We start from the raw sequence: 27,057 nt of genomic DNA on the forward strand, positions 1-27,057 counted from the left end.
GGTGAATGGGTGGATGGGTGGGTGGATGGGCAGATAAACAGATGGGCAGATGGATGGATGGGTGGATGGATGGGTGGATGTGTAGATGGATGGATGGGTGGATAGATGGATGGATGGGTGGGTGAATGGGTGGATGGGTGGGTGGATGGGTGGATGTGTAGATGGATGGATGGGTGGATAGATGGATGGATGGGTGGGTGAATGGGTAGATAGGTGGATGGATGGTTACATGACTGTCTTGTTTAGATGATGGCTAGATGGGAAGGTGGGTTGATGGGCAGAAGGGGGGAAATGAGATGAGCAGATGGGTGGGTGAATAGATGGGTAAACGGTGGACAGATTTCCCCAGAGCCTGCCTGTTACCAGTTTGCTATTTTCCTTGCAATTCCCGTTGCCCCTCTGCCTCCAACTCAATCTGTGAATTCCCTCTTGGGAGACAATCAGACATCCATGCTCCAGGACAGTTTAGTTAATGGGGCTGTTTTGTGTCACCAGATTCATTTCAGTTGGAAAAGTTAAAAGGTGGTGTGGGGGATTCTGGAGCCTGCTCTGCTATGCTAACTTCCTCTGGTCAGTTTCCCCGTCCTGAGTCTCAGGGTTTGACCCCAGTCTTGGCTGAGGGTGCCTAGCTCTGCCTGCTGGCCAGGGTGATGGCACTGCTGGGCCACCACCACAGGATGCACTGTCTCTTTGGCAGGAAGCAGTGCCAGCATGTGGATAGCATGGTGTGTGGCTGCCCTGCTGGTGACAGCTGTGAGTGGCATCAGCCAAGAGACAAACACAGTCCTCAGGGTTACCAAAGACGTGCTGAGTAATGGTGAGTCCAGCCTAAAGGGGGCTGGGTAGCACAGGGTGGGCAGGGCGGGCTCAGGTACCCAAGGACCCTTCCTGACTGGCAGATTCCACATCAGGTGGCCGGGTGACTTCTCTTTGGACCCTAGTTTCCCCCTTTATCTTTCAGCTACCGTTTCCTGGGTATCTACTGTGTGCCAGGAGCAAATCTGGGTCTTGATGCTCACTGTCTTGAGGCAGTAGAGAGAGGTGATCAAGAACCTGGGTTCCTTCCTGGGATTCAAATTCTGATGATGTGATCTTAAATCCATGACATGAGTTCTCTGAGCCTCAGTTTCCTCATCTGAAAAGTGGGTGTAGGTACCCCTATCTCCAAGGACTGAGAGGGATTCTGTGAGTTGACATCTTGGTGCACTTCTGTGAGTTTGGCCTTTTGGTGTGGGAGCTATGACTTTCCTGCCTACAGGGCTTAGGTATTTATTTTGTCATCTGGCATATGAGGACATATCCCTGTCCCAGCTCCTGCCCAGGGCTACCATGAGAATTAAAATGAGAGGATTTCTATGTGAGTGGCCTCCGAGAACCTCACCGTCTCAGTGTGACTTCGGGCAGTTATTCAGGCCTTGACTATTTCCCAGGAACGGATCACACATGAGGAAGTAGACGTCTTAAAGTTGTGGACCACTTGGAAGGGAGGGCGTCAAAGGGAAGCCATCAAGGTTTGGCAGAAGGGTGTCAAAATCTAGGGAAGGCAGCCCAGGCACACCAGCAGGCACGAGCCCACGGCGGCAGAGCAGAGAGCAGGCGGGGCTGGGGTGGGGCGAGGAGCCCCTGGCTGACGCCCGGGCCTCTCCACAGCCATCTCCGGCACACTGCAGCAGAGTGACGCCCTCCGCTCAGCCCTGAGAGAGGTGCCCATGGGTAAAGCTGGTGGTGACGGTGGTGGGCCTTTGTTGGGGGGGCTGCTTGGTGGAAGCGGAAGTGGAGGTGGTGGGGGAGGTGGTCTTCTGGGGGGCCTGCTTGGTGGTGGGGGTGGAGGGGAAAGTGGTGACCTGCTGGGAGCAGGCTTATTGGGTGGTGGTGGAAGCAGTGGCGGGGGCCTGCTGGGGGGCAGTGGTGGGGGGCTTCTGGGTGGTGGTGGTGGCCATGGTGGGGGCCTGCTGGGGGGCAGTGGTGGGGGGCTTCTGGGTGGTGGTGGTGGCCATGGTGGAGGCCTGCTGGGGGGCAGTGGTGGGGGGCTTCTGGGTGGTGGTGGTGGCCATGGTGGGGGCCTGCTGGGGGGCAGTGGTGGGGGGCTTCTGGGTGGTGGTGGTGGCCATGGTGGGGGCCTGCTGGGCGGTGGTGGTGGTCTCTTGGGTGGTGGCCGCCACCATTACGATGACTACAGGAGCGCTGGATTCCCCCGAGGTGTCGGTGGTGTTCCTTACAATGACTTCCATGTCCGAGAGCCTCCCCCCAAATACACCAATGGCAAACAGCTTGGTGGCAATTACAAATACGGTCACATTGATACCAACGACAACACCGCTCAGCTGGGGGGCAAGTACCGATACGGGGAGATCCTAGAGCCAGATGGCAGCATCAGGGACCTCCGGGACCAGGACTATCGAAGCGCCGAGAACGCATATGGCAGATACAGGAACCAGGGGCTGCAATACAGGTCCGCAGAAGGCGCAGCAACCATGGACAGGCGTCACCGGCGAGAGCTGAGGCCCGGGGAGATCCCAGCTGGGGTGGCCACTGGGGCCCTGGGCCCTGGAGGTCTGCTGGGCACCGGGGGCATGCTGGCAACCGACGGCATCCTGTCAGGCCAAGGAGGCCTCCTGGGCGGAGGTGGTCTCCTTGGTGATGGAGGACTTCTCGGAGGAGGCGGTGTCCTAGGTGTGCTCGGCGAGGGCGGGATCCTCAGCACAGTTCAAGGCATCACGGGGTAAGGAGTGGGGGCTCTCCCTGTGGACCCCCAGTGAGCATGCAAACGAGAGCTGGGGGCGTGGCCTCCAGAATGTGGTCTTAGGGCTGGACATCTTAAGGGTCCCAAGCCTCATGGTTTGGGAACTTGGTATGGAAGGGTTGAGGATCTGGACCCAGCTCTACCTGTGTCTTCCTGTGTCATGTTGAGTCTTTTTTCGTCTTTCTGAAACTCGGTTTCCTCATCTGTAGGAAGGTCATAGAAATGAAGCCTAAATGGTAAAATCCCAAGGGTTTCAGATCAACACACGTATCTAGGGCATTACATGTTATCATTTCATACATGTTATCATCTCAACCATGCCCAGGCTCCTCCTCACAGTCATTTAATTCAACAAATACGTAGAGCTCCTACCAGGTGAGAGACATGGAGTTGACATTGGGACCAGACCCAGTGGTTAGCCAGAATCGACACAAACCCGCGCCCACGGAGCTTGCAGGTTGGTGGGGTAGCGGATTGGGTACAAAAGCCTGGAGGCAGTGGTCCAATCACACATGAATGGGAGGAGCAGGAGTCAGCGGTCCAATCACACACGAGTGGGAGGAGCAGGAGAAATGGTCCAATCACACATGAGCAGGAGGAGCCTGAGTGGGAGATAAGGGGAGGCTTCCTGGAGGGGTGGGGACACGCAGAAGGAATGGCATCTTGGTGTGGAAAAAACGTTTGCAGGAAGTGCATGGAGAGGCCAACCGTGGGCCTGGGCCTGGGGCTGGCGGCGCGGCATTCCCTGCCCTGACGCCTCTGAGTTGCACGTTCTGTCCGAGAACCCCAGGCCTCCTTCGAGTCAGGAGGGATGGATGGGGAGCAGAGAAGGGGTGTGAGGGCGGGCGGCCTCCTCACCACTCTCCACCCCTGCAGGCTGCGCATCGTGGAGCTGACCCTCCCTCGGGTGTCCGTGAGGCTCCTGCCTGGGGTGGGCGTCTACCTGAGCCTGTATACCCGTGTGGCCATCAACGGGAAGAGGTGGGTGCCCTCCGCCCTGGAGGGGTCCCTGCTGGGAAGGCAAGGTGCTGCCCTCTCTCCTGGTCTCTGTATCCATAATGCAGGACCAGGGAGCCCCAGTTTTGGGACTTGGGTCACTCTGTGGTCCTTGCCAGCAGCAGGGATGGCCTGGCACCGTGGTTGAGGTCTGGGAGGTTGGAGTCGGGGGCAGCCCGGGCTCCATCGTAACTCTTACAAAGCTGTGTGACCTTGGATGGGTCTCTTGGTGTCACTGAGCCTTAGTGTCAGCACCCGCCCTGGAATAGGAAGGCCACCTCCTTTTCCAGGGGGCACTGGCCTTAGGCAGGTGCCTGCCACACAGTAGGTGCTTATTGGGGCCTTCAGAAATAGACTTTTGCATTCATTATCCCCTCGAGATGGTCGTGTCTACAGCTAGGGGACTGGATGGTTACCTTGGAAACCAGAATTTATACTGACCCCTGTTCCCAGCCTTCCAAGCTTAGGCTGAGGGGACAGAGACTCGTTTGGGGATGCCTTGAGGGATCCTAATGTCGCTAAGGGACAGCGAGGGACATGGCAGATGACAGGAAGGGCCAGGACTAAAGGCTGGGGGAGAGGTGCTGCAGGCCGCGTGAGTGAGCCCCCTGGTGGCCAGAGTGTGACTCGCGTCCTTGGGGGCTGCAGTCTCATTGGTTTCCTGGACATCGCGGTGGAGGTGAACATCACCGCCAAGGTGCGGCTGACCATGGACCGCACAGGCTATCCACGGCTGGTCATCGAGCGGTGTGACACCCTGCTGGGGGGCATCAAGGTCAAGCTGCTGCGGGGGTGAGTACCCAGCGGGCACCTCGCGCCTTGGGGACGCTGCCACCATCTATGGCAAAGGAAATGGCACCACACGCTTGCATGTGTCCTTGGGGGGTGGCGGTGATGTCATAGATCAGTGACAAGTCACACTGGGCCGTCCACACTCTGCCTCTAGCCCTGGTCTGGCACCAGCTTTATGGGCATTCTGGGGTTGTGCCTGGAACCCAGAAGGTGGGGCATAATCACCACACACAGGTCGGGCTTTGAAAGGCGTGATCCACGGGACAGGAGGCCTCCTGGGGCTCAAATCTCAGCAACACTCTTCCTTGCTGTGTGACTGCAGGCAACTCTGTTGCCCTCTCTGAGCTTGTTCCTTCATCTGTGAATGGGGGTGAATTCTTTTTCCCTTGGGAACTGAGATGGTGGGAGTAAGTGCAGAATCTGGCATATTTTAGGAGTGTACGAATATGTCTAACAGGAGTTACGGGCCGCTGATGTCCCAGCCGTAGAGAAATTCCTCAACTGGTCCTCTTTAGTGTCTCTCTGGACAGGGAGTGGGGTGTTCGCTTTTTGTTTGTTTTTGTTTGTTTGTTTTCCTATTTTACCTTCTCCACAAAGTGTCCACGACCCCACTCTCTGTCCAGAGGTTTTCGGGTGTCTGTGTATTGGCCAGCACCTGTCCCCAGGTGGAGGTCTTGGATGAGGGCATACTGAAGACAGTGGGGAGCCAACTTCCTCTCTCTTCAGCCCGGCCTCAGGGTGGAGAGCCTTCTCCAGCCTGCCTGCGGGGCTCCATCCCCCTTCTCCCGTCTCACCAATCCCTTGGCCAGCACCCCAGCCCCATCTCATCCTGACTCAGGGTCAGAGACGGTCACTGAACAGCTGGATTTCAGACTTCCGGTTCACGTGGGCTTCTCTGGGCCTTCGTTTCTGCTTCGGGTTGGAACAGGGCAGAGGAAACAGGGCACTGGGCTCCAGAACATAGAAACCTCACAGACTTTTAAATTCGTATTTTCGTAAGAAAAGTATCAGTAGTATAAAATGACAGAAAGGCGGGTTGACGTGGTTCCCTCCTGCCCCACCTCCTCTGTCCCTCCCACCAACCTCACAGAAGTTGTTTTGTTCTTAATCCTCCTTCCAATTTCTTTGTTTAAATGAAGCAAACATGTTCGTACTTTCTTATTTGCCACTGGTTTTCTGGGCACCTGCTGTAAACACTGGTTTCATTTACTCCATCAGGAGAATTTTCTGTATCCAAACATGGAGCGTGTCCCTGTTACTTCACATTGTACAGCTGCATACTATTCCATCAACTGGATGAACCACCATTTATTTGCCTAGTCCCCGAACACTGGGCATTTCAATTTGTCCAACCGGCTGCTATGACAACGAATTACCTTTCACAGATGTCATTGCACAAGTGACCCGATGTATCTGTTGGGTAACTTCCCAGAAGGAGAAAAGGGTCTGTGCCCCGAACACACATAGATTCATGGCAAACTGTCCCGGGAAACACATAACCGCCCCTGCGTGTCCCCGCGCATGCGTTCTCAAGGGCGCATCAACAAGGGGAGCAGACCCGGGAATCGTCTCCCAAAGGTGGATCCACTTGAGAGGGGACCGAAGTACAGGGGCAGCTTTGGGGGAACATTCTGATTGAGGCTTTACCTGAGGACACTCTGTCACCTCGGCTCAGCCTGGACAGCCAGCTATGCCCTTGGGCATCCTTCCGTGTGAACCCAGGAGCACGTTTTACTGGCTGGTATTTTTTCTGTCCTTTCCACAAATATTCACTGAGCCCCTGGTGTGTTCTAGGTACTGTGTTCTGTGCTTTGATGAAGCAGTGGGCTCACGTGACCTCGGCAGGCCACAGCCCCATACAGGGCCCAGGACCCCGGGGTGGGGGCGGGGCAGGACATTTGCAGCTGAGAATCAGGGGCACCTGGCCCAGGCACAGGAGCCGGGGCAGCTTCTGTTTTGATGAGTGGATGGGTGAGTGAGCGGCCACACTCTCTGCTGGGAGCCTGTTCCGCCAGGTCCAGGGTGACCAGAGTCTCTTCTTCTGGCACAATTGCCCAGCTGGAGGGGTCCCACTGCCCAGAGGCGCCCCGGGCAGACCGTCTGGGGAGCCCCTCCGTGGCGGCACCTGGTCTTCACCCTACTCCGTCTCCTTAGGCTTCTTCCCAACCTCGTGGACAACCTAGTGAACCGGGTCCTGGCCAACGTCCTCCCTGACTTGGTAAGCCTGGGGCGGGAAGGACCAAGGGCCACGGTCCAGCCTCCATCCCGAGGACACGGAGGTGACCAGAGAGGTGGAGGGAGCCTGGAGCTCAGACAGGTTCTCGGGTTGGAAGGACCCGAGGGTCGAGGGGCAGAGGAGAGGGATAAGGAGGATCCGCCTGAGCATGGCCCAGCTCTGGGGTCCCGCCAGCTCGCTCCTGGCTTGTGACTAGGTGGGCCACCTCCCTGGACCTCTGAGGTGGCAGTTCTGAGCGAGCCTCCCCCGGAGCGGGGGAGCACAGTGCCTGGCTGGGAACAAGCAGACGGTTGCCTCAGCCATGGGCACCTTGGGCGAGTTCCTCCGCAGCCCCCTGACGTCACCGGACCCCTGACGTTTCTCCCTGCAGCTCTGCCCCATTGTGGATGTGGTCCTGGGTCTTGTCAACGACCAGCTGGGGCTTGTGGACTGTGAGTTCTTTCTGCCTTGCTGCATTTGGCCGCTGCCTGCGAGTGGCAGCTCAGGGCCGGACCCCAGGGACGTGGTCACGTCTGGGAGGAGGGCTCGTGACCTGGCCTTTCCTCTTGTCCCCAAACATCCTGCTGGGCTGTTTGCTCTCTCTTTGTGCTGGGCCTGGAGCCTGGGCTGCACCCGCAGCCGCCCGTGACCTTGGCTTTTGCCCACAGCGCTGATCCCACTGGGGATCTTGGGGAGTGTCCAGTACACCTTCTCCAGCCTCCCGCTGGTGACCGGAGAGTTCCTGGAGTTGGACCTCAATGTGAGTGCTGGCTTCCGGCCCAGGGGGGTGGCCTTCCGCCCAGAGGTGGGGACGTGGAGGCCCCTGGGCTCCCGCTGGGCACCTGGGGAGCAGGGTCTGAATGGGACCCTTTTCCAGATCCACGGGACCTTCTAGGAGCTGTGCTGGATGCGATTACAGCCAGCACTTCTCCAGAGCCCAGCTGTGACCAGACGAATCCAGTCTGTCCTCACGGCAGCCACAGGCAGGGGGCACGCTGATTGAGAACACACAGGCACAGAGAGGTTGAGCCACCGGCTCAGGGCCACACAGCTAATAAATGTGGACCCGGGTCTGGGCCCAGGCAGGCTGGCTCCCTGACGCTAGCGTGGCTGCTGGGAGCCTGGTTTGGCTCCGACCAGTGAGGCATGTAAGCACTTAGCCACGGGCTCACCACGATGAAAAAGGTCCTCGTGCGCAGTATTTGCTGACATCGAAGGTACAGACATTCCCTCCAGGGCCAGTTTCAAGCCACCCACAGGACATGACTGAAAGTGAAGATGGAAGCGTGTGAAATGTGTCCCGTACAGCGAGCGTGGCCCGACCTGGCCCGGATGGGGCTCAGGCAAGCGGGCTTCTGTGGCTCCTCCAGGACCACAGACTGGGAGGCCTCCCCGCTCCCTCCAGCAGTTCAGAGAGGCAGGTGCACACCGTGCTCCTGAGCCCACGGGCACACCATGCACCTGATGTGTTCACCAACACACGCCTATTCGTTAGTTACCTGCTGTGTCCAAGGACCTAGTCAGATGCTGGAGGTACAGCAGCGAGCGAGACACAGTCTCCTCCCTGAGGGAACTTATGCTCTGTGGGAGGGGACGGGCCATAGGGACCACTCAAACAAGATGTGCAGTGGTGCACACCAGACATCCCCGTGATCTTGGAGGCCGAGGCAGGAGGATCACGAGTTTGAGGCCAGCCTCAGCAACTTAGCGAGACCCCCATCTCAAAATAAAATGTATAAAAATAAAGGATAGGGGTGTGGCTCAGTGGTTCAGAGGCGCTGGGTTCAATCCCCAGTGCTGGAAAAAAAGAAAAAGGAGAGAGTGAGAGAGAGAGGGAGAGTGCGAAATAATCACTCAGATATGCAGTTATTGATCCAGTGCTGTAATAGAGCCCAATGTGGCGGATGTGACCCAGGAGGGCTTCCTGGAGGAGGAGATCTTGAACTCAGATGATCAAGACACAAGGAGGAGTGTGGGGGAGGTCAATGGGGAGGGCCCATGGGGGGGTGCCTGAGGACAGGCGAGGCCTTGGTGGCTGCCCGGCGGAGGGATGGAGGGACGGAGGGACGGAGGGACGGAGGGACGGTGCGGGCAGGGTGGCTGGAGGTGAGGCCCCAGCTGGTGGATCCCGCCGAGCGAGCGGGGCAGGCCTGGAGAGGCCTCTCTCCGGGAGGGGGCGCGCCGGCGCGCTGTGCAGCTGCGGCAGGGCGGAGGTGGGAGAGGACATGCAGAGCATGTCCAGGCGCTGCTCGAGGGTCCATTCCGTCGCCCGCTGGAGAAGACTCGGTGGCCCAGGGTTTGGCGCGGGGGCCGCCTGGGGTCGCGCAGAGCCGGCTGCAGCTCTCAGCCTCCCCTTCCTCTCCGCTGCCCCAGACGCTGGTTGGCGAGGCCGGCGGGGAGCTCATCGACTACCCGCTGGGGCGGCCGGCCGTGTCTCCCAGGCAAAGGATGCCGCAGTTGCCGCCCATGGGCGACAACACCAACTCCCAGCTGGCCATCTCTGCCAACTTCCTGGGCTCGGTGCTGACCCTGCTGCAGAAGCAAGGGGCGCTGGACATCGACATCACCGACGGCATGGTGAGTGCGCGCCGGCCGGACCCCTGCCCGCGGGAGAACCAGGCAGGCCACCTGGGCCGGCCCGCCCACCGCGAGCGTCCGCTCTGTGCTCCCCTTCCCCCCCCCCCCCCCCCCCGCCCCGCAAGACCTGGGGCGGGTCACATGGGACAGCCGCCTGTTTAATATTCCGCCCTTTCTTTAAAAGAAGCGCCCTGTAGTCACGCGTAGGTCTCCCGTTACAAACGTGCAGCATCCCTTCGCTTGGTAAATGTGACACCTGAGGAGCTAAGTCACATCAGAACAAAACATCGGAAGTGGGCACCACGGCCATTTCCTCTCCAAACTTTCTCTTGAAAATTTCAGACCCTAAGATGTAGGCTCATAGGTCCTTCGCCAGACTCGCCAGTGACCACATCTGCATCCTATCCACCCATCCCCCACTCTCTTTCTACCCCCTGTGCTCACCCACCCATCATCTGCCCCTCCACCCATCCATCCATCCATTGTCCATCAAATATCCATCCATCCACCCACCCATCCATCATCCACTCATCTATCTGTCCATCCATCCATCCATCCATCCATTTTCTATCAGATATCTATCTATCCACCCATCCACCTATCCATCCATCATCCACCCACCTATCTGTCCATCCATCCATTATCCACCAGATCTCTATCATCCATCCATCCATCCATCTGTCATCCACCCATCTGTCTATCCATCCATCCATTATCCACCAGATCTCTATCTACCCATCCATCCATCCATCGTCCACCCATCTATCTGTCCATCCATCCATCCATCCATCCATCCATCCATTGTCCACCCATCTATCTGTCCATCCATCCATCCATCCATCCATCCATCCATTGTCCACCCATCTATCTGTCCATCTATCTGTCCATCCATCCATCCACCCGTCCTGCTGAACAACTGGGATTTCTTGAGTCATCATGAAGTTTTGCTCCACAAACAACCTCACTGTCCCCCTAAGAACAAGTTGTTCTCAACACGACGATCAGAACCCATAGGAACATGCCAAGGTTCGATTCCACCGGGAGGGCAGTCTCCGTTAGTGGTGCTCGGGACTGGCCCCCTAGCAGTTTACTTAGGAGAAAGTGGCGCCGTGGCCAGAGCCCCTCGCCGGGCTCGAGCAGGGGTGGTGGCCCCGCTTCATTCCAGGGTGCCAGCTTCATGGCTGCCATCTTTCCGTCAAGTGGTGCTGGCCTTCCCTGTTTGAGTGTCTGAGGTCCTAAAACTCGAGTTGATCTGAAGAAGACGTGAAGTCAACAGCAGTGTCAGGAGGTGGCAGCAGTCGTGGGCCGGGGACTCTGGGGATGCAAGGGACTTGCCAGCGCTCGCCTTGCTTTAGAATCACAGTTAGAGAAGAGGATTCGGGTCTTGGCTCTGCTCCCCAGGTCGCGTCTGTGGAGAGCATGGTCCACCCGGTGGCCACTGCTGGACAGGCGGCCTCCCCAGGGGCCATCCAGGGAAAGGAGTCAGTTGTCTGGTTGCCATGTTGGCAGTGCCTGTCTGTCCTGTCACCTCTGGACTCACGTGACCTTGTCCTTGTCCTACAGTTTGAAGAGCTTCCTCCACTCACCACGTCCACGCTGGGAGCCCTGATTCCCAAGGTAGGTAAGGCAGGCAGGAGCCACTGTCCTCAACTGTCTGTCCAGCTGTCCCAGGCACCAGGCTGTGGGGAAGGTGCCCACTAGGCTCTGCTGCCTTCCTGGAGCAAAAGGCAGAGGCGCAGAGGCCAGGCCCCGTGAGGGGCACGTGGAGGAAGGAGGGGGACGGATCCTGAGCTCTGATGCAGACCAGCTTGTGAACTGAATCCTGGCCATCCACTCCTTCACTGTGTGACTTTGGACAAAAGTCTCAACCTCTCTGAGTCCTTTTCCCTCATCTGTCAAAAAATGCCTGCCAACACCTCTTCCATGGGTTCGGGTGTCTGGGGGAGGAGAAGGGATAGGGCACATCAAGGTACCGACACAGGGCCAGGCATACGTGAATTGTGAGAGCTTAGAGGGTCCAGCCAGATCCTTGGAGATGGCAGACCCGGCTCGGCACAGCCCAGCCACGTTGCTTGTGGGCGAATGACCTCATCTCCCTGAGCCTTAGCTTTTCTCATCCGGAAAATGGGGATAACTGTGCACCCTGCAAGGTGACCCTGGACTGGAATCTGGAGTCCAGACACAGAGCAGACCTTTGGTCAATGTCGACTAGTATCATAGTTTTTCATCACAATTTATTATTAATTAATTAACTGATTTTTAAAGAGCAGATGCACTCTTGTCAGGCTGGGGATCCCATCTCTGGTTCCGGGCGCATTAGCCTGCTCCTGGCAGCAGCGACCTCTGAACATGGCCACAGCCCTGTCAGGCATTTCCCAGCCGACCGCCCTGTCTAGTTCTGGGTGGGTTCAAAGGAGGCAGGAGAGCAACCTCCACCCGGGAGAGAGATCAAACTCCACAGACGGTCGCTATCGCCCTCGTGCGGTTGAAAGTGGAACGGCAGGGGCACCTCCAACGCCAGAAGCCGCAGGGGCCCCAGGGGGCTGGTGGTCCCTCCATCCCTAGGCCTCTTACTTATTGGACCACTTCCCAGGCACACTGCATTTTCCAGCTTATGAAGATGTCTTAGAACCCATGCTTTTATTTGGTTCTGATTACCCTCCTCCCATGCAGCCAAAATGGACAAGCACCCATTTTAAGATGGGAAAAGAGCCCAGAGAGTTTACACGGTAGGGCCGCAGCAGAGCTGGCCTTGGGCCTCAAAATAGCTGCAGGTTTGCGACAGCAGGGTTCAGGCCGGATGTAGAGGCACGAGTCCTGGAGACCGAGCTGGGGTGGAGTCACGGGGAGGCGTGGCCGGCGTCCCCACGCCCTGATGCTGTGTGCACACAGTTCAAGGTGACTTGGGGTCTCGGTGAAGGAGGCATTGCTAGTTCTTGGGGACTCTGCGTGCTCCAGTCTGGGTGGTCAGGACACCAGGCCAATTCCAGGAAGGCACCCGAAAATCCCCCTGCAAAAAGCCAGTTAGTGAGGCACGGATTTGCTGAAAGCCAGTCTGTCCGGGGTGAATTCAGGCACTGGTCGAATGGCCGTCTTGCACAAATTGGAGAAAATGAATAGACTCTTTTTAGGACGCGGACCTGCGCAGTAGCATTGCGCAGCTTCCAAGAAAACAGCTTCTTTCTACTCTTTTAAAAAGTAACTTTCTGGGTTTGCACACTGATCTGTGCCCAGTTAATATATTTAGGAAGAATGGCCTTAAAACGGTGATTTTTTTGTCAACAAGCTACTTAGTAAGTATGATAAACGGGTCATTTGGTGACTTGTCCCTTTAGCAAGCCAGCTTTGGGGGACTTACTCTGCAGCTCAGGTCTCTCCTGCAGCGAGACCCAGGGAGTCCGGTGGGAGGGCGGCCTGTGCTTTGCTTTGGGACTCACAGGACGCCCTGGGCGGGGACTCCCGTTCCAGGAAGGGTGGCGGGTAGGGCAGCTGGGGCTGGAGGCAGCTCCCCCGCTGGCCTTGGACGTGCCGACATTTCCCTCTGGACCTAAGGTTTTAAATCTGTGACCCGGAGAACAGAACCCCCCAGGGCAGTGATGACCGAATGAAATTAAGACGGTCACAGCCCCTGACCAGCACCCTCGGAGACCCCACTCCACGGGTCCCACCGCAGCCCTGTGAGAGGCCGGGACAGGGCAGTGCTGGCCCCTCCCACGCGGTGGGGGCTTCTCCGGGTTTGTCGGGTTCTGGTCTGAAGATGCGGGGTGGGTCTGGAAGGTGGCTGGCGCCCCGGGGCACCCCCAGACTTAGCGCCCGCCCACAGGTGTTCCAGCAGTACCCCGAGTCCCGCCCGCTCACCATCAGGATCCAGGTGCCCAGCCCTCCCACGGTGACGCTGCAGAAGGACAAGGCGCTGGTGCAGGTGTTCGCCACCTCCGAGGTCATGGTCTCGCAGCCCAACGACGTGGAGACCACCATCTGCCTCATCGACGTGGTGAGTGCCTCAAGCCAGAGCCTCGGGGTCTCCTGAGAAACATGGAGCCCTTCCAATCCCCACAGCCCCTGCCAGAGGACCATCTGCCCAGCTCTGGGGCCAGAGGGTCTGATTCACATGCAGTCTTCACCGCACCCAGCTGTGTGACCTTGAGCAAGTCACTCCCTGTCTCTGGGCCCACTTCCCCCTCTACCAAATGAGGTGGCAACAGGGCATTAATAAGATGCTCGGGCAGTTCCTGAGGTACCACAGAGCTCCCCCAGTGTGGGCTGTGATTTCTGCAGGTCCTCCCTGGTGCATGACCATACAGGCCCTGGTCACTCATGCAGCAATGTTTATTCATCACCTACTATGTGTTCTGTTCCTTCCACTTGATGCCAGGAAAGGAGAAGCAAAACAGATGGCATCTGCTCTCTTGTCCCTGGTACCTGGCAGGGCACAGATACAAATACACCAATCTCCACAATTATTTCATAGAGAAGAACCCTCTTTCTTTACAACTTAATTGATACATCATAACTCTACAGAGATGCTGGATGCAGAGGGGCATACCTATAATACCAGCAGTTTGGGAAGCTGAGGCAGGAGAATCACAAGTTTGAGGCCAGCCTCAGCAACTTAGTGAGACCCTGTCTTAAAATAAAAAACTAGAAGGACTGGGGTCGTGGCTCAGTAGTAAAGCATGCCTGGCTCAAATCCTCAGTACCAGGAATAATAGTAACAGATTCCATCACCTGAATTTGTTGAGGGTCTACTTTTATTTTCATAAGGGCAACTTTCATTTGATCTTATTTATTAGGATGAGGGTCAAGGGAGCAAAGCGGGATTTTCCTACAGCAAAGTTTCCACTTGAAGAGGGAGATGAATCTGGACCTTTTATGCCCTATCCTGGGGGGCGGGGCAGTTATGATTGGCAGCAGTGATGCCCTATCCAATCTATAATGGCTTGCCTAAAACAAGTTTCATGGCCTTCAAGCCACTCCCTCGGAGCATCCCAGAGAAACTTGGTCAGCATTTCCAGTGTCAATCATGGGGATTCTGTGTCATTTGTCTTTCTGAGCAATATTCACTCAGCAAACTTGCAGACAATTGTTAATGTTGGTTATTATTATTCCCAACTCCTTCCTTCCAGAGGAAGGGAATCTCCTATATGGTGAGTGCTATTGGGAACTTTGCTCCTAATTGGAGCTTGGCCAGGCCTCGGGAACAAGACATGGGGATGCCCCGGGCTCCTAGCCAGCGCCCCACAATAGCCCGAATGAGCTGGCGGTGATGTTTCCCCCTCTTCCTCCTTCCCTCCAGGACACAGACCTCTTGGCGTCATTTTCTGTGGATGGGGATAAGCTCATGATCGATGCCAAGCTGGACAAGTAAGGGGTTTGCTCCCCTGGGTTCTCCTCCTCAGGGAGCCATCTTTGGTGGTGCAATAGCTAGGGGGGGTTCTCAGGGGGAACTAGAGGTTTCCTGTGTGACTGTCAGGATGGGTCAATCCAAGAGGCTTCTGAGGCAAAAGTGGCCCATGTCTGCCAAGACCACCACCCAGGGGCCAGCCTGGCCAGTGTGGTGTAGCATGAGCCAAACAGAAAACTGTCAATAGCAACGGCATCAATAATCAAGATGCTGGCAATGCTGACGTGCCAGGCTTTGCTACGGGCCCTTTACCCATGTACCTTGCACTCTCCTGATGCACCTGGGAAGTCAGGGTTATGATTCTCCTTTTTTAAAGATAAGAAAACTAGGGCTCAGAGAGGTGGATTTACCTACTCAGGGCCACACAGCAAGTACAGAAAAGAGCTGAGAATCAACCCAGGTGTGTGTGACCTGCTGCATTGAATAGTTCAAAGTGCTGGTTTTGGAGTTCCACAATATGGGTTCAAATCCTGATGTGACCACTGACTGACAACGACCAAGTGACTTCCCTTCTGAGGCTCAGTTTTTTCATCTGAAAATGGAGGCTATAGAGCCCCCTTTATAAGATTCCTAAAGATAATAGCTACTATTCATTGGATGCCTTCCACGTGCCAGGCACTGAGCCAGGTCCTGGAAGCGTCTTTTCTTTCTGGCACCAGCCTACGGAAATCAGTTCTGTCATTCTCACTTTGAGATGAATGAGATCATATGTCAGATTTTCAGCACGCATAAGGTCATCGCAAGGTTTTCTTTTTACAGCAGTTTGTGAAGTCCCACAATGGGGCACTCATAAGCCGGTACCCGGCGGCCATCCATGAGTTCTAAGGTGGCCACATGCAGCTGGGGGCCCAGATGGGGAGGAGGCCAGCCATGGGAAGGCCTGGGGTTTCTGGCAGGGAGAGCGCCATGCGCAGACTTTGCAGAGAGGCGCAGAGCAGGCCAGTGAGGGCTGACCTGGGAGTCAGCAGGAGTCCACCGCGTCCAGAGCAGAGGGTTCACTCTCCTGGGAAGGTCCAAGCAGATCCTTTAAACAGCCCCAGTGATTTCTCATGCACCGGCGAGTTGGCCTGGCCTTTTTTGGGTGGACCCAGGCCGCCTCCTCAGCACAGCACAGCTGCTGAGCACCTGGGCGCAGGGTGTGAGTCCCCGGCCCTCCCTCCCTGTCTCTGTGGCCATGCAAGTCACCCTGAAGCCCCAGGTCACCCTGTTGTGATCACCATGAGGATGAGGTGAGGGGGAGATGATCTCTCTCTGTGCGGGGCACAGCTGTGTCACAGAGGTTCCCACATGAATGTCACACGTGACTCTCTCATTTAGCCCTAGCAGCCCTGCATTCTGTAGGACCAGAGTCCCCCAGAGTCGTTGGTGGGGGGCTTCAGGTAATCGTGGAAAGGCAGCGCCTCAGGATCCTCAGGCAAGACCACTCGTGACGGGCTATTTTTATTGTCCACAGGACCAACCTCAACCTCAGAACCTCGAATGTGGGCAACTTTGACGTAAGTACCCCTCGGGCCCAGGGTGAGCATGTCTCAGGAATGGGAAAACTCTCCCGGGAATGGCCTCGCCGTGAGGCGGGAGAGGCTGTGGATCCCAGCAGGCCGCCAGCGGCATGGCTGGCCCTCCTCGCCCAGACACGGAGATGGAGAGACAGGCCCTCCTGCTCCGGCCGTTCCTGCTGCTCTGCCTTAAAGGGTGCCCCTTCACCCAGATCTGTGGGGACAGCCATGTCCTGAGGGAGTTAGGAGGCCCCTGACTCCTGCGTTACTTGAGCTTGACCAGCCCACTCTGAGCCTCGGTTTCCTTCTCTGAAATAAAGAGGTTGGATTTATTTTTCACCTCCCTTCTTACGCCTGGGTTCTGGAACTCCGCTTTTCCTGGGTCCCTGAATCCGAGACACTCAAGCTCTAGGGCTGGGTCCTAGTCCGTTCTCTGTTCTTGGGTCCCTGGCCTCACCTAAGGCCTCAGAATATCTCTCTCTCTCTCTCTCTCTCTCTCTCTCTCTCTCTCTCTCTCTCTCAAAACTTGACAACTGAGCACACGTCTGCTTCCTGGGAGAAGCTGGGCGGCCTTTCTGCAGGTGCGGGGACAGGCAGATCCATCTATTTTGTTACTTGTTTGTGTTTTTCCAACGCAAAAATCTGCAGCCTGTGAAATTGGTGTCCCCAGTTCATTTTTAGAAGGAGAAACTGTCCCTGGCTTCACAGCTGGTTGGGCAGAGTGGGAACTGGAAATAAAACTCCTGCTGTCCGGGTGGAGAAGGGCCACCTCGCGTGACACTAACCAGCATTCCTGAGGAGGTGCAATGCACGCTCGGCGGAAACCAAGCCCTTTTATTCCCTTTTAATAAGCTCTTCTCATTTAGTCCTCCCAACACTCTTAGGATTCGGGCAATCTGTTAGTAACCCCACTTTCCCAATAAGGAACCTGATGTCAGGGAAGTTAGGCGACTTGCCCGAGGTGACAGTCCTAGGAAGTCACGGAGGGAATGGACCCACGCAGATCTCCATGGGTAGCTGACGTAGCGGAACTCAAGTTCGATTCTCGCAACCAACGGAAGGGTTAGGGTCAGTCACTCTTGTCTTCAGGCTTGGTAGCCAAGGTTTAGAGACATTAAGGGAGGTGACACCGCCGTCCCTCGGCATGGGGGGGGGTGAGTTCAGGATCCCCTGGGATACCAAGAGCCCTGGATGCGCGAGTCCCGTCTGTGAAATGGCGTGGTGTTTGCCGCCGCAGACCCTGGTACCCTCTCCCCAGCCCTTTAAATCATCCTGGGGACCGCTGTCCTACCGCGGTATGCGAACGCCTCCTAGGGCGTCCCGGCCAGTGCCGGCCCCGCAGGCTGTGCTGGTCTCGGAGGGTAAATGGCCTAGTGGCGCGGAACCATCTTCGTTCAGGAACCCTCCGCGATGCTCACACGATGGCTGGGGTGCCTAGTGACACACTCGCAAGAGGCGCCCCACTGTTAAGGGACGGGTGACCGATTGTTATGCTGTACTGTGTGGGGAGTAAAGAGAAGGTAATCCGAACATGTCCAGGACGGGTGCAAGTCCGTTTTCAAATATTTGGGATCTGCAGATGCGGCATCTGCGTATAGCGGGGCGACTCAGTGGTGCTGGAAGCCGGGCCTTCTGTGCACCTCCGCCAAGTCCTCACTGTGGCCTTGCGGGCTGACCCCAGGGAGCTGAGGGTCAGAGGTGAAGGGGGCCGAGCTGGGATGAAGTCCTGGGGTGCTGGCCGCAGGGTCCATGGGCCTTCCAAGGCTATCTCAGGGCTGGCCACCTCCACCCCAGGCCCCGAGCCTCCAGGGGAGGAGCTCAGCCTCCCTTGGCCCGGCCTCCCGGGCTCAGGGACCCGCCAGCCTCCACCTCCCACCTGCACAGCGAGTAGTGGGCCAGGTGACCACTGTCCCGCTGTCCACCGGGCAGCTCTGTGGCCAGAACAGAGTGTCCCAGAGCAGCTCTGGGTCTCCGTCTTGGGCACAGGCCCAGGTCCCCGGGGCCTCCAGAGCCGGGAGACCCTGCCTGGGCTCAGTCCTCTGTCCCCACAGGTGGGCCTCATGGAGGTACTGGTTGAGAAGATCTTCGACCTGGCGTTCATGCCCGCCATGAACGGTGAGCATGGGGCTGGGGACCTGGCGGCAGCTGGTGTGCCGGGCGTGCAGGATGCGCAGACATTCCGACTGGATGGCCTTTCTCAGGGCTTGTTGGAAGAGCATCGATAGAAGCTTCTGAATGCAAATAGTTTGGGGGTTTTGCTTTTGTTTTTGTTTTTCGTTTTGGGGTGCTGGGGATCGAACCCAGGGCCTTGTGCCTGTGAGGCGAGCACTCTACCGACTGAGCCATCTCCCCAGCCCCTAGTTTTTGGTTTTTTAAAATTAATTTTTACATTTTTATTTTTATTAATAATAATCATGTGTATTTGTGGGGTGTAGGGATGTTGCCCCCAGACCCATCGGCTTTCTGACTGCTTTCTTGTTGGACTGATCACCTTGTTTTTCTGATCACCTGTGAAACTAAATGTGTACAAAATGAAATCGTGGAACAATATTTTTGTAAAGTCTCACCTCCCAGAGGCAGTTCCTGAACACCTGGGTATATTTCCTTCTAAACTCTTTTTCTGAATTTTTCATAGGGTCAAGATGTCACCTGATTTCTTTTTAGACATGAATTTCTTAATTACACAGGGACTGCATGAATAATACCTTCTTATTCTAAAAATTTCAATCAGTGAAGAGAGAGCTGAAGTTACCCTGACCAGTGTCCCCAACCTCCTAACCCAGAATCTGACCCCACCCCGGGAAGCCACCTTGTCGGGGGAGGATCTTCCTACCCTCTCGGAGGGTGCAATAGACCAAGGATGGGATTGGGAAGCTGTTCGTGGAACCGCGGGGTCACTGGAGGCTGGGACGGCTGGGTGACCCCATCACCATGGGGAACCTCAGCCCCAACCTGCTTCTTCTCGCTCTGTGAGGGGAGACAAGCTGGGCTGGCAGGGCCCAGCCGATGTCACCTGTCCTGCCAGCCCAGGTTCATTTGGAGACTCTGGTGTCTAACAGCCTCGTGCTGCGACCCCTGGCCAGGGAAGGCTGAGTCTCCAGACAGAGGAAGAGCAGGTCACAAAGCCCGTGCAGGAGAGCAGGGCGTCAGGAGGCGGCCCGTGACCCAAGGGCTCGAGATGGGGCTCTAGGCCGCCTGGTCACTGAGAGGAGGTGCACTTGGGCACGTCTTTGTCTCACTGAAATGCAGTCTGTCATTTTTCAAAAGTGAGAAATTGCACTAGATCCTTGATTCTTAGATTCTTCGAGTGGATTCCATAAAATGTGAGCCCCACCAGATACCCGAGGAGATACCCAGGCCAGGCTGGGAGAGGCTGGCCGTGCTCCTGCAGGGGGAGTCACAAGGGCCCTTAGCTCTGAAAAGCCCTGCCAGGCACATGATGCCCATCCCCCTCCCGCTTCCCTCTCCCCTTCTCTCCTTCTAGAACATGGTCAGCAGGTCCACTTAGTTCTGATGGCCTGAAGCCCAGGACCAAAGTCCGTGGCTGTCATTTGCTGGGGACCCCGTGCAGCCCCTTCCTTACCCAGCAAAGTGTCCCTCCTCCATGCTGAGTCAGGCGGTGGTGCTGGGGACACCTGCCTGCAGGGCACCCAGTGCTGCCGGGTGGCGGTTAATAGCTTGCCGCCTCTGCTGGAGGACCTCTGATGTGCGGTGGCCCTGTTACCCGGCCTGGGGTCAGGGGAGCCTTGCCGAGGATGTGACAGCAGGACAGTCTCGGGGAAGGCCCTCCACCCCAGGGAGGCCGAGCGAGTGTGCTCAGCCCAGGAGGGACTGCAAGGACGGGGCTGGAGGCCTGAGGGACTGCAGCCTTTCGGCCAACGCCGCGGCTCCAGGTGGGGCTGAGGCCTCTGGCCACGCTGACCACACCTGACCATCTCGCTGCTGTGGTTGTTTTTCAGCCGTGCTGGGTTCCGGGGTCCCTCTCCCCAAAATCCTCAACATCGACTTCAGCAACGCCGACATCGACGTCTTGGAGGTAAGGGGAACAGCTCTGTTCTGTGGCCCTCTGCCCTTGATCGTCACCTCTGACCACGGCGAAAGGTCAGACCAGTGACTGGGAAAAGGAAGAGAAGGTGGAGGCCCTGGGCCTCTCCCTCCAACATATGAGAAGACGGGAACAAGGCAAGGGCAACCCCCCCATCCACCATCCCACTCAGAGCTGCCCCCATCCTCCAGGTGGAAAGCTGAGGCTCATCAATCCTGGGTTCCCCCAAGTGAAGGGTGATGGCGTTCACTGGAAAAGCTTTTACTGAGCACCTACTATATCCAGGCACTTTGCTAGGGCCTGGGATACGGTAGTCAACAAGTACCGTCCTTCCAAAGCTCCCCAGCCCAGTAGACACAGGGCTTTGGGCAACTTTCCTGAAGACGTTGACTGATTATAGATGGCAGGTGTCTTGAAGTTCAGAAGAAGGGACTCTTGCTGCCACTACAGAAACCCATATGAGCTCAGCAGCATCTGAGATTTGGAAAATATAGGAACATTAAACACACACGTGTGTGCACATCTTCAATGTATATACACTCCAGGAATTCTCCTTAGAACGTTTGGCAGCTTTTCGTTCCAACCTTTCTGAAGTTTCATTTATTTATTTTTATTTGTGGAGTTTGACTTTCAAACGTGGCTTTGACCAGGGCATCAGAGCCCTCAGGCCAAAGAATAGGGTGTGGAGTCCCACAGCCTGGGTTCAAATCCCGACTCTGCCAGTTGCCAGCTGGGTGACTCTGGGTGGGCTAATTAACTTCTCTGAGCCTCAGTTTTCTCCTCTATTGAAAAAAAAAAAAAATAGTTAATTGCAATCCCAACCACAGAACTGCTTTTGGGGCAAAATGAGACTGTGCCTGTAAAGCAGCAGCTCAGCCCTGACACGCGCAAGTGTTGGGGATCGTCTCCGCCATCGGCGTAGCCTTGAGGGTCGCTGCCTGAGCTTCTCGGTGCCCCAGGCGGTTTCTGGGTTCAGGATTCAGTCCTTGGGACTCCCAGAAACAGAACGAACGGGCCTCCACGTGGTTTGGCGATTTCTTTTCCAAAACGCAGCACCGCCTGCTGCTGCCTTTCCTGCCTCCCGCGACCTTGACCGTCCACTGGCTCTGGCCTGTGGGATGGGAGGGGCTCCCATCTGGATCTGAGCGACGTGAGGTGATGTCTTTGGGGCGAGGACATCGCAGGAGTGGAGCTGTGTGCTCGCCCAAGCTCCCTGTCAGGGACGCCAAGTCAGTGTGACAGGCTGGTTTTGTCACTGGCTTGAGGGGGCGCCTGCCAGGTCCCTCTCACCGAAAAGCTATTGTTTTCCTCTTTGTCACTGTGAGAAGACTCTTGGAGACTATGCAGATGTCCCTACCTCCTCCTCCTCCTTCTTTTTTTTAGTTCTAATTCAGAAAGCTGTTTTAGTTGGATTGGTGCATTATAATGACTGTGGGGGGCACTGGCACCACCCCTCCTCCCCCACCAGATGGCGCTGGCTCACGCCCCACTGCCCGTCATCACTATTTGCCTGACGGTGATTTTCTGTCTCTGAAGCTTTTCTTACACATCTTAGTTGGAGCTCTTCATTTATTTATTCACTTATTCCGAGAGTCACGTCAGTATGGACTCCTGGTTGTCTATTTTGTTCCTTGGGTTTTAGTTCACTACTTTTATTTATTTTGTCGTGGAACGTTTCTGTTTTGGAAACTGGATGTCGGAAGACTTCAGAGAGGGGCTCAGGCCTACTGTGCTTATGTAGGAAAGGAGAAGAGGGTCCAGGAGGGACGTGCCTTGCCCAAGGTCCTCCGGACAGGGCAAAATAAGGCCCAGCCAGGTAGTCCCCAGGCCACGTGACCCCTTCATGTGGCCCTTCAGAGCCTCTGCTTCCCTGAAAGGAGCTGGCCCCGCCAGGGGTGTGCGGCCCAGGCTGGAGCCAGGGCCCCCACCTGCTCACCTGGTTCTCTGTTCTGCCCTCAAAGGACCTTCTGGTGCTCAGCGCATGAGTGACGGAGTTGGAGCCTTTGTTGGAAGAAGCCAGAACCAGCCCCGGAGAGGCTTGGCCTGGACACGGTCCCGGCCCTGAGGCCCGAGCCTCCAATCCTATTCTCCACCTGTCTTCACCTGACAAAGGACCCAGCCACTGCCGCATTGGCAACAGGGCGGTGCTCGTCAGCCCCAGGGCCACTCAGGGGAGGGAGGTGGCCTTGAGGCCTGGGCTCGGGACTGGATCTGCCTCGTGAGTCATCTTATGCTTTCAATAAAAGCTTCCGTTCCCTGCACTGGGCCAGTCTCCCTGACGCCCCGCGGGTCTGTGCGTCCTCGCCTGGGCCACCCCGGGCGCCTGGCAGCTGGAGCTGCGTCTGGCCGGAGGATTGTTCAGTGTGTGACTGAAAAATACCAGACCCACCAGGGGACCAGGGCGGAGCAGCAGAGGCCTTGACTGGGCTCCCGGCCTTGGGTCTGCGCTCACCCTGGCAGAGCCTTCTTGCCTCGGTTTCCCTCCCCACACCTTGGCCAGGACTCAGAAACGACAAGCTCGGGGCACCAGACACCTCGCTGCCAGAGGGGGTGTGTGTGCCTCCCGCGTGCGGTGTCGACGAGGGCCCCTCTCCCCTTCCGCTCCTGTCGCCCAGCTGGGACGCTCCTGGGTCCAGAGGAGAGAGTAAGGATCCCTCCGCCCCCGCGCCTGCTGAGCGCCAGCTCCTGGCGAGCCTGTGCTGAGACCCTGCCCCCATCTCGCTGGGCCTCACGAGCGCCGCAGGGTCCACACAAGGGGGCCCTGGTTTCATCAACGGGGAAACTGAGGCACGAGAAAGGCGGCGACTGGTCCAAGGTCGCACGGCTGAGGGGCGCTCCTGGTGGCTTAGCCCCGGGACCCACGGCCTAACCACTCCCTGCTGCTTCGGATCACAAGTTGCAGGGGCCTCCCAAGGCTGAACTTGGCCCCGAAGTCCTACAGTTCCCAGAGGAGAGGGGGGCCGGCCAGCCCCACGGCAACCCTGATGTGGTTCCGTCGGAAGAGACGCACGTCAGCGCGGCTCACGTTTCCTTGGCAAGTCAGTCTCCAGACCGGCCAGACCTGCCCCGCGGAGGAGGGGGACCGGACACAGGGGAGGCCACAGCGAGTCTTCCACACACCCCCTGTTCTCCTGGGTAGGAGGACTCCGGGGTCGTGGCTGGCGGGGGACATGGCTCCTGTCACCATACAATAGATTTTGCAAAAGTACAAGGTACTTTATCTTCTGCCACCCAAACCAGTGAAGCACCAACAGTCACAGCCCAGAAAATGGCCAGGAGGCTCCACATCAGTCCTCCCAGAGCTCATCCTTGGCTTCTAGACGTGAAGCCCAGCGGCTGGACATTCAAGGAAACCTAGACCCTGGCCACATCACTGTCCCCACAGAGCAACACCCCCCGAGGCTTCTGGAAGCCCCACCTGCCAGATGGGGGGCAAGTGGAGGGAAGCAGCAGTTTCTTCCTATTAGAAACAGCCAGGCTGGGCATGGTGGTGCTCACCCATGATCCCAGCCACTCAGGAGGCTGAGGCAGGAGGAGCGCAGGTTGGAGGCCAGCCTAAGCAACTTAGTGAGGCCCTAAGCCCCTAAGCAACTTAGTAAGCCTCTGTCTCAAAATAGGAAATAAAGGCGGCTGGGGACGGGGCTCAGTGGTTGAGTGCCCCTGGGTTCAATCCCTGGTTCCAAAAACAAAAACAGCCAGGCAGCATCCTACAGAGGATCCCCCGCCGACAGGATGGCCTTGCATTTACCCGTCTCAATGGTGGCATCACGAGGTCCTTAAGGAGCAAGAATCTGGGAGTCAGGAGGACGGGTTGAAATCCCATTGCCGTCACTTGGTTCTGTGACTTAGTGAGAACTTTAGTCTTCCTGAACCTCAGTTTTTCCACCCATAAAAAGGACGATGATAATACTTCTGCCCTAAGAGGGTGTGAGGATATTAAATAGGAGCGTTCTTTCTGATGCGCTTAGCCCTGAGGCTGGCACACAGTAGGTGCTCAATATGTGCTCACTGTGACTAGCAGCACAGTGGGCAGACTCCTAAAGCAGGAGCTTTTGGAACCCTTGCTTCTGAGCAGAACTAAACTGAGAATGAAGGATGGGGTGAGGGGACACTTGGCATGTCCCTCGGACACGGTAGTGCCCACCCTGCTGTGGTCACAGATGTGGATGTTCCTTCTGCACAATTAAGGTGCTTTCAAGCTGGGGGTGCAGCTCCGCGGTAGAGGGTCTGCCTGGCTCGCAGGCTTTGCCCAGGCCCCGGGTCGAATCCCTGGCACTGGGGGGAAAAAAAAGATAGTTCTTTCCTCCTGGTGATTGTTTCTAAAGACTCTTAAAGAACGTATTGTTTCCCATCACCTAAGTCTCCGGAGCTGGGCGGCAGGGCTGCCTGAGTCTGTCTGACCCCTGGCTCCCTCCGGCCGGCCGCCTGTCCACTCACTCAGTGCCACCATGTTCCAGTGCTGGGCACTCTCTTGACGGGAGAGATGGGTCTGCCCTGGGGACGTGACTCCAGTTCACAGGACGGATCTTGAGTGACGAAGTCTAAGTGAAGAGCCATCTCGGGGTGGTCGTGGGGTGTGACCAGGGAGGGAGGAGGGAGCAAGGGCGGCCACAGTGGCCAGGGAAGGCCTCTCTGAGGAGCAAATGCATCGAGACCTCTCAGTGACCTCGCAGTCCCTCCCCGTCCCCTCCCCAGCACCCTGGGCCTTTGTCTCTGAGAGTGGGAGGAGCTAAGCGAGGGAAGGCGGGACTTCCTCTCCAAACTGCCAGGGAAGGGCCAGCGGGAGGAAGTCCCGCCTGAGAGGGACGTGCCTGGGGAGGGCGCCCTCTGCTGACTCCCCTCTTCCTGCCATGGTGTCAGGCCACCTCCAGCTTTTGCTCCTGCCTCTGCTCTGCCCTGGCCCCAGCCCGGCACCTCCCTGTGGACCACCTCTCAGCCTCTGCTGGCCCCGCTGGCTCCAGGTCTCCACCCTCCACCAGCCCAAGAGGTGCACGGTCACCTCCGCCCCTGCTTTGAGCCCGTCCATGACCTTTCATGGTGCCCAGAGCCAGGTCCAGACCTCGCGCCACCTCCCACAGGCCCAGCGGGGTCTGGCCCCACCTTCCTCCGCCACTGCCCTCTTGTCCTGGTTCCACCCTGGACCTGGAGGAGGGGCAGCCCGGCCCTCCTCGGACCCTCACACCCTTTCCTCTCACCGAGGCCCTGCACCAAGTTAGGTCGCCCCTGTCTAAGGGCCTGTGCATCCTTCCATGAGTTGAATGTGTCCTGTTACTAAATATTTGAGAGGGTTTTTGAAAATTTTTAATAAGCATTTTGAGTTATAAGTAACTCCTTTAATTTCTCATTGTCCATGATTTCTTAAAAGTGAAAGGTCATCTCAGGCATTCTTACAAAGAGATATTGAAGGATTTGGGAGCGTGAGGAAGGAGGAAGAGACTGGGTAGGGCCAGGTTAGAACTTGAGCAGAACTTGGGTCACCCTGAGGCTGAGGATGGCCTCGGTTTCCTCGTCTGCAAGGCGGATGTCAGGGTCGTTGTGAGGAGTCCACCAGAGCCTGGCGGAGAGTAGGTGCTCAGCTAATGAGGGCTTTCCGCCTCTCCCAGCACAGACACTTCCCGGCCCCCTTCGTCAGTGGCTGATGGAAGGTTTTCTGTCTCACATGCATCCAGTTGTCCCCCAGGGTCTCTTTAGTGTCAAACATCTTTTTCCAAGGGTGCCAAAAGCAGGAATAAAATCCTGGTGCCCCAGAAAATCCACCTGGCACCGAATCCACGCCTTGATCACTATGACTAAAGCTGTGTTATGGGATAGCCCACTCCACAGTGGCCAGTGTGACAGCGGGGTTCCTGAGATAGCCCACTCCCCAGGGATTCGTCTTACAGTGGGGTTCTGGGGCTATCCATCCATGTTAAGGAGCAATTCCAAGAAAAGTTCAGTCCTTGGTGATTAGTGCCTTAGAGGGATTCCTGGGTTATCTTACCTAGAGTTACCAGGGTTTCTAAGGTTGTGGGATATCCTTCTCCACCGTGGAAGGTTCCTGAGATAGCCCACTTCTTAGTGATCACTGTTATGGTGAAATTCTAAGGCTATCCTATACCATGGTGACTCTTGTTATAGAGGGGATTCTGGAGTAGTGCATTCCATAGTGATCACTGTTAGAGTGGGGTTCTTGGGATAGCCCACTCTATAGTTAGTAGTGGTAGGGTGGGACTCCTGAGCTAACCCGCTCCATAACAAAGGGTTTCTTCTTGATCTTCCTGTGGTCACTCTCCTTACAATGGCTAGTCTCCTAGTGACACTGCTGATAGTTTACACTCCACAATAATCAGTGTTGTGGGATTCCTACCTCATGGGGAAGACAGCCGGAGTGGAATTCCTAGAATATTTCACTGTTGCAGTCCGTTTGGGGAATATCTCACTCCCTAGTGGAGATCCTTACCATTGGGTTTCTGGGCCAGTCGGTTCCCTTGGTGTTAAAGGGAACCCTATGGTAAGTGTCTGGGCTCTCCCACTCTAGGGTGCAGAGCACCCTGGGGACACGCCTGGGACACTACTCTTCTGTGAAATGTCTCGCAGGAGGGCCAACTGGATTCTGAGTCTAGAGGAATTTCTAAACACTACTCTTCTCAGTTCCGTTTCCCAAGTCCCTCCCTCCTGCGAGGTCCCCCTGGATATGGTGACAACCAGGAACGGAGAGAAAAGCAGGCCCCAGGCTAGGTGTCCTGAGCCCTGGGTTCAAATCCCGGGTCAGCCACCGACTCTGAGGGGACCTCCAGCAGGTCCCTCCTC

General features: G+C 56.7%; 1 protein-coding gene across 1 annotated transcript; it reads left to right on the forward strand.

The window, feature by feature from the left end:
- Positions 1 to 711: 711 nt before the first annotated feature.
- BPIFB4 (BPI fold containing family B member 4) lies at positions 712 to 22,302 on the forward strand (the record flags this gene model as incomplete). Its single annotated transcript, XM_079126240.1, has 16 exons — positions 712 to 817; positions 1,651 to 1,713; positions 2,200 to 2,722; positions 3,620 to 3,724; positions 4,388 to 4,531; positions 6,686 to 6,749; positions 7,138 to 7,198; positions 7,415 to 7,506; positions 9,120 to 9,323; positions 10,887 to 10,940; positions 13,147 to 13,317; positions 14,620 to 14,687; positions 16,181 to 16,223; positions 18,275 to 18,338; positions 20,183 to 20,259; positions 22,230 to 22,302. The coding sequence occupies 16 exons, from the start codon at positions 712 to 714 to the stop codon at positions 22,251 to 22,253; spliced, it is 1,863 nt and encodes a 620-aa protein (XP_078982366.1). The 3' UTR covers positions 22,254 to 22,302.
- Positions 22,303 to 27,057: the final 4,755 nt, after the last annotated feature.

Source organism: Sciurus vulgaris, assembly GCF_902686455.1.
Source record: "Sciurus vulgaris genome assembly, chromosome: 2".
Taxonomy (NCBI): Eukaryota; Metazoa; Chordata; class Mammalia; order Rodentia; family Sciuridae; genus Sciurus; species Sciurus vulgaris.